A 10,149-nucleotide genomic window follows, 5' to 3' on the forward strand; every position below is an offset into this window, starting at 1 on the left:
CCTGGGAGCGTAAGGCAGCCGCGACCACTACGAGGCACTTCGTGAAGACTCGGGGGGACGAGGACAGGCCGAAGGGGAGGACCCGGTATTGTAGTTGGAGGTCCCCCACCTGAAAGCGGAGGAATCTGCGACAAGCAGGGTGCACCGGAACATGGGTGTAGGCCTCCTTCAGATTGAGAGAGCAGAGCCAATCGCCCTCGTTGATCAGGGGGTAAAGAATCGGAAGGGAAAGCATCCGAAACTTTTCCCGCATCAGAAATTTGTTCAGGCGCCTCAAATCCAGGATCGGGTGCAGGTCTCCGGTCTTCTTCGGTACCAGGAAGTATCAGGAGTAAAACCCTTGGCCCCTTTGATTTTGGGGGACCGGTTCCACCGCCCGCAGGTGAAGGAGGTCCTGTGCCTCTGAGAGGAGGAGGGAAAACTGCGCTCGATTGGGAGGACACGCACTCGGTGGGCTGTCGGGAGGAACCTCCCGAAAGTTGAGCGAGTACCCTGATGAGATCACGCCAAGGACCCATGAGTCCGACGTTATGGCTTCCCAGCGAGGGTAGTAGGCTCGCAGGCGGCCCCCGATGGGAAGGAGGCCAGGCGGAGGTGCGGAGGGGGCCCGCCCCCATCCGCTCTTCCCGTCAAAAGGACGGAGACGGCTTTGCAGGCGCAGTGGACTGTGATTTTGGTGGAGCCCTAGAGTGAGCCTGGGGGCGTCGCGGCGACGGTCTGGAAAAGGCCCGGGTAGATTTCTGGGGGTAGCGGCGAGGCAATCCCCGGAAAGGGCGAGAGGTCTGCGGTTTAGGTTTTTGCCGGACAAGAGACGCGAAGGAACATTCGTGCTCCGACAACCGTTTCGTAGCTGCCTCGATGGTGTCGTCAAACAGTTCCTTCCCGATGCAAGGGAGGTTAGCTAACCGATCTTGCAGGTTAGGGTCCATGGAAACACATGAAAACAACCGAAGCATGGAAAAAACATAAAGATGATCAGAAGAAATGTCACAAGGCGGTAAGGGATGCCAAAAAGGACTATGAGGAAAAAATAGCGCAAGAGGCCAAAAACTTCAAGCCCTTCTTTAGATACGTGAAAGGGAAAAAACCCGCAAAAGAGGCGGTGGGACCCCTGGACGACCAGGGAAGAAAAGGGTACATTAAGGAAGATAAACAAATTGCGGACAAACTAAATTCCTTCTTTGCGTCCGTCTTTACGGAGGAGGATACCACAAAAATACCAGAAGCAGTGAAAGTGTTTAGTGAAGTAATAGAAGACAGCCTCACCACAGTTGAAGTGGAGTTGGACCAGATATACTACGAGATCGACAAACTTAAAAGTGACAAATCCCCTGGACCGGATGGAATTCACCCGAGAGTCTTAAAGGAATTGAAGGTTGAAATCGGAGAGTTATTGCAAAAACTCGCCAATCTGACAATCAGAACTGGACAGATACCAGATGACTGGAAGATAGCGAACGTCACGCCAATTTTCAAAAAAGGATCGAGAGGAGAACCGGGCAACTACAGACCTGTGAGCCTTACGTCTGTCCCTGGAAAGATGGTTGAAGCACTGATCAAGGATAGCATAGTCCGGCACTTAGATACACACAACTTGCTGAAACCCAGTCAATATGGGTTCAGGAAAGGGAAATCATGTTTAACGAATTTACTTCAATTTTTTGAGATTGTGAACAAGCAAATTGATAGTGGAATGCCGGTGGACATAATATATTTGGACTTCCAGAAAGCATTCGACAAAGTTCCACATGAAAGACTTCTCAGGAAACTACAAAGCCATGGAATAGAGGGAGATATACAAAGGTGGATAGGCAAATGGCTGGAAAACAGGAAGCAGAGAGTGGGCATAAATGGGAAGTTCTCAGACTGGGAGAAAGTGACTAGTGGTGTGCCCCAGGGCTCGGTACTTGGGCCGATCCTATTTAATATTTATATCAATGACCTGGAAGACGGAATATCCAGTGAGATCATTAAGTTTGCAGACGACACAAAGCTATGCCGGGCAATCAGATCGCAGGAAGATAGCGAGGAACTCCAGAGCGACTTGTATCAGTTAGAGAAATGGGCAGAGCAATGGCAGATGAAGTTCAACGTGGAGAAATGCAAAGTAATGCATTTAGGTAGTAAGAATAAGGAACACGAGTATAGAATGTCAGGCGCAACTCTGGGTAAGAGCGAACAAGAAAAGGACCTGGGTGTACTGATAGATAGGACCCTGAAGTCATCGGCACAATGCGCGGCAGCAGCAAAGAAAGCAAACAGAATGTTAGGCATGATAAAGAAAGGAATCACGAGAAGATCGAAGAAAGTCATAATGCCGCTTTATAGAGCAATGGTCAGACCACACTTGGAATACTGTGTCCAACATTGGTCTCCCAACCTAAAGAAGGATATAAAACTGTTGGAGAGGGTGCAGAGACGAGCAACAAAGCTAATAAGAGGTATGGAGAACTTGGAATATGAGGAACGACTCAAGAAACTGGGACTGTTCTCCCTTGAGAAGAGGAGGCTGCGAGGGGACATGATAGAGACGTTCAAAATACTTTAAGACATCGATAAAATAGAGCAGAAAAACAAATTATTTACATTGTCCAACGTGACACGGACAAGAGGACATGGTTTGAAGCTAAGGGGGGACAAGTCCAGGACAAATGTCAGGAAGTTCTGCTTCACGCAGCGAGTGGTGGACGCCTGGAATGCTCTTCCAAAGGAGGTTATTAAGGAATCCACTGTGCTAGGATTCAAAGGCAAATTAGATGCACATCTCCTTACGAGAGGCATAGAGGGATATGGGTGATTAAAACTACATCAGGTGTATACCTGACTGGGCCTCCGCATGTGCGGATCGCCGGACTCGATGGACCATGGGTCTGATCCGGAGATGGCAGTTCTTATGTTCTTATATCAACGAGCCGTAGCCACGCCAGTCGGCGCATGGCCACCGCGAAGGCTGCGACCTTGGAAGACAGTTCAAAGCCGTCGTAAGCGGCATGGAACAAGTGCAGTCGGAGATTGGAAAAATCCTCGAGGAGGAGGCCAAACGCTGCCTGACGAGGGGCAGGTAAATCCCCCGAGAAGGAGGCCAGCAGCCTATGAGGTGTTTCAGGTAGGAGGAAAAGGTGAAATTGTAGTTCAGGACCCTAGAGGCCATCATAGAGTTCTGATACAAACGGTGTCCGAATTTGTCTAGGGTCCGGCCTTCGCGTCCCGGAGGAACCGCCGCGGACACCCTAGAGGGGTGAGCTTTCTTCAGAGAAGACTCCACCAGTAAGGATTGGTGGGACAACTGTGGTTGCTCAAACCCCGGGCAAGGCACCGTTCGGTACTTAGACTCCATTTTAGATGGGACCGCCGTCACCATGTAGGGAGTCTCGAGGTTCCTGATAAGGGTCTGCCGGAGTACCGGGTTCAGCGGTAGCTGGAGGGACTCTCGGGGCGGGGAAGGCATATCCAGCTCCGCCAGGTACTCCTTGGAGTACCTCGAGTCAGATTGTAAGTCCAAGTCAAGGGCACGTCCCATGTCCTGGACGAACCTTGTGAAGGAAGGTCGGTGGTATCCCGTGGCCCCTTGTGGGGACGGTGACCGTGACCTACGTTTCGCCGAGAATGAAGGGGAAGCCTCCCTCGAGTAGCGAGGTTCTCGCTCGGACCCTCGATCCGACACCGGGGACGCGCTATGGAAACGCTCCAGGGTCGAGGACCTGCGTCGCCTCGAGGAGCCCCTCGGGGACAACGCCGGGGTACGGGGTACCGACCGATGTCGGGTCGGGGACCCCTCCCCGGACTCCCTCGGCGAAAGCCTAGAGCCTCGGACTGGAGCCCCGGACCGAGGGGGAGTCAGTAGAAGCTTTGAGTTAGTGAGCGACAGCTCGGTAACCCGTAGCGGTCCCCCCGATCGAGTCGAGGGGGAGCTGCCTCGAGCCAGAGGGGAACTCCGAGCCTTTTTAGAGAGGGGCTTCGATCTTCGTTTCGCCCCGCGGTGCTACGCCGGGGACGCGCGCCTCGAGTGCCTCGGAGAGGAATCCGAGGAAGAAGAGAGACGGCGAAAACAGCGCATTTCCCCGAGGGGTCTCGACGCGTTGCTCAGGCTGGTCCGGCGCACGCGAGGTCGAGGTCGGTTGAAGGTGAGCCATGGCAGCGGATAGCTCCGTTGTGATCATCGCTCGGAGCAGCTCTTGGAATACCGGCACGGACAACATCGACGGCATGTCCGAGGCCGCGGTGCACTCCACCGGGGGCGATCTCGATTCAGAGCATTCCCGAGTGGTGGAGGCACGTCCCGAGGTCTTCGGGGGTTTCGCCGGGGCCGTGGGCAAGGAACTCCCCCCTTGTCCGGCCATTGTCCCCGAGGTTGGCTTCTTTGGAGGTATGGAACCTGAGGAAGGAAGAGGGGACTTACCCGGGGCCGAAGAATTCAGAGAGCTCGGGGTCTTCGAAGTCAAGTCCCGAGGCGGGGCCGAGGTACCCGAGGCCGAGATCAAGGCCGGGGCCGAAGCCGGTCTCGAGGCCGAGTTCGGGGGTTGATCGGCAGCAAATAGGTCCGCCATGCGGGCCCGTCGGCGGCGGAGCGCCCGGTGTTGGAAGGTTGCGCACCGGGGGCAAGTTTCTGTTGGATGATCGGCCCCCAGGCAGAGGATGCACCAGCGATGCGGGTCTGTGAGTGATAGAAGACGCTCGCACCCGGTGCACTTTTTAAAGCCCGTAACGGGCCGGGACATAGGAAATCCAGGCGACCGTGGCCAATCAGGCCACGCGGCCGCGACGACCCGGGAGCCCCCGGATCACGAGAAAAAAGCGCGAAAAGCGCGATGAGCAGGAAGAAGAAAAAATTTTGTACGCACAGCGACTTTTAACGAAGAAAAACAATAAATCGCGGTGCAAAGAAGGCACTGGGGCAGAGTTAAGAAAAAACGTGTCTTCTTAGCACAGCGGAAAAAAACAAACTGGAGACCACGAGGAGGGGATGCACCCTCTAGTGGAGCAGGAGGCACACATGCGTGGTGCAGCACAGCAAGCTTGAATCTTCAATCAAGTTTGCTTGAAATGCTGTCCGCATCGGGGCTCCGTAGATGACGTCACCCACATGTGAGAATATCATGCCTGCTTGTCCTGGGATAATGCCCAGTTCTCCTAATCATTTGCCTTCTGCTGCCTCTAACTGCTTTAGAAGTGACATCCATTCCTTGCTGGCCTCCAAGATGTATCCTCCAGCTCTGCCAATCTGAGCTGGAATGCCTTCAAGTCTGTCTGGACAGACTCCATTCGTTTGTCAAAGGTTTGTACAGCACCTGGAATTTATCCCTCAAATCACTCCATAAGCGCTACTACCTCCCGAGAGATTTTGCACACCCCCAGAGAGCTCACAGGCATTTCAGGTGAACAGACTGCATCTGCCATCTTTAGGTCCATCCCATGGGGCTTGTCCCAGTTGCGTTTTGGGGTCTTAGAAGCCACAAAAATAAAAGTTTGGTGATATCTGGCTCTTCTCAGTCACCTCCTTCTACCTTCCCCCAAGTGTTACGTCTAAAATTGGTGTTCTAGGCAGATATAGAGCATGTTCAGGGGTCCAGGACCTGGAAGCTAAGTAGTTACCCTCCTGCTCATCCTCATGATATCACTGGAAGTACCCATCAGCATACATTTTTTTAATACTACTTGCACGTTAACACCTGCCCACATATCCTTTCTGCATTGCTTTCAACTAACAATGAAACCTTTGGTAACCCTGCAGCTAAGTCTGCAGTTGCTTTCTGCATAGGCTATATGGAGAGCATGGTTCAAAATAATCTGTAGCTGAGGGAAGGTATGCTGAAGAAAGAGTGAAGTGTTGAACTGTTGATAAAAGGCTATCAGCACTAGGACTGCATGCACATACATCTGCACATTCTAGCACATTCTAGCATGCTATTATGTGCATAAATACCAGGCTGATACAAATTTGTGCTCAAGGTAATTTCCACTAGCATAGATCCATGTGCAACTGCTTCTGGTGTGTCTCCCATGTTGGTGCACATGCTATTTGCTTACAGAATTGAGGTACAAAATTTTTTGTGTTACCCTGTTAGCTCAAACGCAAGGTAACTATCAGCCCTTCAATGTTTCAAAGGTCAGTCAGATTATTTTAGTCTTCTGCAATTTTTCTTCAATTTGTTAAACCAGTGGTTCCCAAACCCTGTCCTGGGGGACCCCCAGCCAGTTGGGTTTTCAAGATATCCCTCATGAATATGCATGAGAGAGATTTGCATATAATGGAAGTGACAGGTATGCAAATCTCTCTCATGCATATTCATGAGGGATATCTTGAAAACCCGACTGGCTGGGGGTCCCCCAGGACAGGGTTTGGGAACCACTGTGTTAAACCATATGTTTTATGTAATTTTCTTTCTGCTCCTCTGCAAAGTAGGTTTAGTTCAAAATGCATTCACTGTTGCAATCAACTATATATGTGAAAGTTTTGTCCTTCCTTTGAAGTTCAAGGTCCACTATGTTCAATTTATAAGTATGACCAGTAAACATTTCATAAATAGCTTAACTGCTAACAGCACTAACTAAATTACTGCTGATCACAGAGCACCTGGTAGTGCCAATTTCTTTCTTCTAAAAGCCTTTAATGTCCAGTTGGTGATCTTGGAAACACTAATAGTTTTTCCTTGCTGAGCTGATGGCACTTTGAAAAGCAAAATACCACATATCAAGTTAAGACAGGAGTGTTTTTACCAACCCAATTTGTAATGCTCTGGCTTGAATTACACTGACAATCCTCAGAGTCTTAAAATAAGCACTTTTACATATGAAGTCTACAGATAGATGATGCAGTGATAGTTAAGAAAATCTATTCTGCATCTGCACATAGTAAAGTGAATGACCTTTCCTAGAACTGCAGGTGCATTGTCAGCTGTTACTAGGACAAGTATTTTCAAAGTGTCATCAATATCCTGTAGGGATAAACAACAACAAAGTTCTAATAAATATCTTGCCAGGTGCTTTGCCAGTTACCAATACAACTGCCATCTTATCTTCTTTTATGCTGCAATACCTTGACAGCAATGCGCCAAGAAACATCTAGTATTTCAGCTGATCCATTAGTTTGTAGGCAGAAATATTTATAATGCAACAAATGCTAGCATATAAGAAGACTTTTTGCTATTGCTTTTCTTCACTATATAACAGAATTTTAAGAGAACTGTACCTACAATTTCTGAAGCCACAAGCTGGAGTGGGGGTGACATCCTGGTGTTTAGGCCCAGTCCAGTGACCATCACTGCAATGAACAAACCAGGTTCTAGCCCTGATTCCAGTACCAAGAGGCAAAAAGAAAAAACTGATATGCCCTAAAAAGCGTGTATGTTAATGGCCACTTGCTAATTTTCCCATTAGTGTGTTAGCCACTATAGGAACATCTATAATATCTGTTAATGGTGCTTCAGTATGGAATAATCTAACAGGACAGCGGAAGATGCTTTCTAATATTCAAAAGTTTAAGAAACTATTGAAAACAACTTTATTTGTGGAGGCATTCTCTTGATTGACCTAGGATCTTGATTGAAGATGTTTCAGATATGTTTGTTTACTTATTTGTATATTGGTTACATGATGATTCCGTTTGTATTTTTGTAAAGCACTTAGGTCTAGGCAGGTTAGAAATTTTTTTTTAAATAAATAAATATATAGCCCCTACCACCACCTATTTTGTATACAATAAGGTCTCTAGTGCTAAACTGTTAACATGTGACAATCAAGGTAGCTGCATTAACTTATTAATGCAGAACATGCTTAAACCATATCCCCCACTGCTAAAAAATAATTTCTAAATTTTTAGCACATGAGTAGCACACACACATACATATCCAAAAGTTACTGTGGGACACCCGGACACATCCCACTGTAAGCCATTTTGGGTGCAAAATGCATGCATTCGTAATTACTGTAGCTTAGTAAAATACCCTTGGTGTTCTAAACTTCTTTTCTTTATACATTTCTACAAGTATGAATATCAGAAATGGCTTTCAGTGAAGTTTCTGAGCCTTCAAAAGTTATGACACAGAAAAGCATTCTTTTAGCTTAAGGGGAGGGGGACCGAGAGAAAGCAACCGGTACAGGATCCACAACTTAAGCCTTCACACACCACGAGGGGAGCGACTATCCCGTGAAACCGACACCCTCACAGACACTTTTGCCTTCCTTAATTGCAGACTCCTCGCGTTGGCCATTTACCCTTTCACCCAGGAAGAATCCTCCGCCATAAAGGGTCCTGCGTGGCGGAAGAGTCCCCTCTCAGATACCGCGACAAGCGGCCCAGACCCAGCCTAGCCCGGTGCCCACAGCGCTCACCTGACCCCAATGCCGGCCCAGCTGGGGAGGATCGGGTTCCATGGGCGGAGGGGAAAGCGACCGAGCGAGCGCCGGAGTAGTACTGCGGCCATATCATCCCTGAGGAAGATCGGCAAATAAGCTTACTAAGTGCTCAGCCGCTGCTTAGCGCCCTCTGCAGGCGCGTTTCTTTCTTACCTGCTTCATCAAGAAGCTGGGGCTTTGAGCCGCCTGTTGCGTTTTAAAGTGGGATAAACCTGCAAGTTCGCTGCACTATAGAAAGAGAAGTGCAGTTTCGGGAAATGCGGCCTGTTATTTTTCTCAGCGTGGGCAGAAAAGTGCCAATACTATACTTTGAGTATATGTTTATAAACCATCTTCTTTTCAAAATGTTATGTTTTTTTTATGGACAAGTAGTGATGCTGCTTCCCTAACAAACTTGTAACTTGGCTAAATTCAGTTGATTCTAATTTACATTTTACTGTGTCTAATCATCTAACCAGTGGTTCCCAACCCTGTCCTGGAGGACCATCAGGCCAGTCGGGTTTTTGGGATAGCCCTAATGAATATGTATGAGAGAGATTTGCATATAGCTGAGGTGACAGGCATGCAAATCTGCACCATGCATATTCATTAGGGCTATCCCAAAAATCCGACTGGCCTGGTGGTCCTCAAGGACAGGGTTGGGAACCACTGATCTAAACCAGTGGTTCCCAACCCTGTCCTGGAGGACCATCAGGCCAGTCGGGTTTTTGGGATAGCCCTAATGAATATGTATGAGAGAGATTTGCATATAGCTGAGGTGACAGGCATGCAAATCTGCACCATGCATATTCATTAGGGCTATCCCAAAAATCCGACTGGCCTGGTGTTCCTCCAGGACAGGGTTGGGAATCACTGATCTAAACCAGTGGTTCCCAACCCTGTCCTGGAGGACCATCAGGCCAGTCGGGTTTTTGGGATAGCCCTAATGAATATGTATGAGAGAGATTTGCATATAGCTGAGGTGACAGGCATGCAAATCTGCACCATGCATATTCATTAGGACTATCCCAAAAATCCGACTGGCCTTGTGGTCCTCCAGGACAGGGTTGGGAACCACTGATCTAACTTTTGGATCAAACTTTTGGATATGTCACATATGTGGATTATAAAATCTATGGGGAGATTAATAACTACTTCATATTAGAAATTTGAAAAACAGCAATTTTCTTGCATTTTGGGAGTTTCGTCCATATAAGTCAGGGGTGTCAAAAGTCCATCCAGTCGGGTTTTCAAGATTTCCCCAATGAATTTGCATGAGATCTATTTGCATGCACTGCTTTCATTGTATGCTAATAGATCTCATGCATATTCATTGGGGAAATCCTGAGGCCCTCGAGGAGGGACTTTGACACCCCTGATATAAGTTAAACTTTAGGGCCTCTTTTATCAAGCTGTGCTGTGCCTGGTAAATGCTCCAACACTCATAGAATTCCTGAGTATTGGAGCACTTATCTCACTGGCCCATGCTAAAAAAAAACAAACCTAGTGCATCTTGATAAAAGGGGGGGGGGGGGTAATTTATAACCCAATTCATGGGATTATGATGTTTGTATACTAGTTTAAAGGAATTTAAGCTTCATTCAGAGCAATTAAAATAGATTACTTAGGACTACCCCATGAAGGCTATAAGATAAGCATATTTGAGAGCGTGTTTTGCATAAAAAAAGATCTGCTATTACAGGAGAAAATTCAAGTTAAGGAAGATTGCCTGACCTGTGTTCTACCTTTTTCATTTATAGCAAAAATACTGGTGCAGTAAATCAGAAAATTTTGGCATACTACTGTATACTCAAA

At 48.0% G+C, this 10,149-nt stretch overlaps 1 protein-coding gene across 5 annotated transcripts in view; it reads right to left on the reverse strand.

The window, feature by feature from the left end:
• The window catches only part of ACADL (acyl-CoA dehydrogenase long chain), a 104,875-nt gene extending 96,208 nt beyond the window's left edge, over window positions 1–8,667 (reverse strand). The window contains exon 1 of one of the 5 annotated variants that reach the window (XM_033944256.1): window positions 8,509–8,667. Coding sequence is in view for 1 of the 5 variants with exons in the window: in XM_033944253.1 (XP_033800144.1) it covers window positions 8,332–8,423 (92 nt within the window). In the remaining 4 variants the exon portion in view is untranslated. Of the gene's footprint in view, window positions 1–7,193; window positions 7,677–8,125; window positions 8,272–8,331; window positions 8,477–8,508 lie in introns of those variants that run through there. The other 4 variants (XM_033944257.1, XM_033944253.1, XM_033944254.1 and 1 more) reach the window with 4 other exon arrangements.
• Window positions 8,668–10,149: the final 1,482 nt, after the last annotated feature.

This window comes from Geotrypetes seraphini, chromosome 5, assembly GCF_902459505.1.
Source record: "Geotrypetes seraphini chromosome 5, aGeoSer1.1, whole genome shotgun sequence".
Lineage (NCBI taxonomy): Eukaryota > Metazoa > Chordata > Amphibia > Gymnophiona > Dermophiidae > Geotrypetes > Geotrypetes seraphini.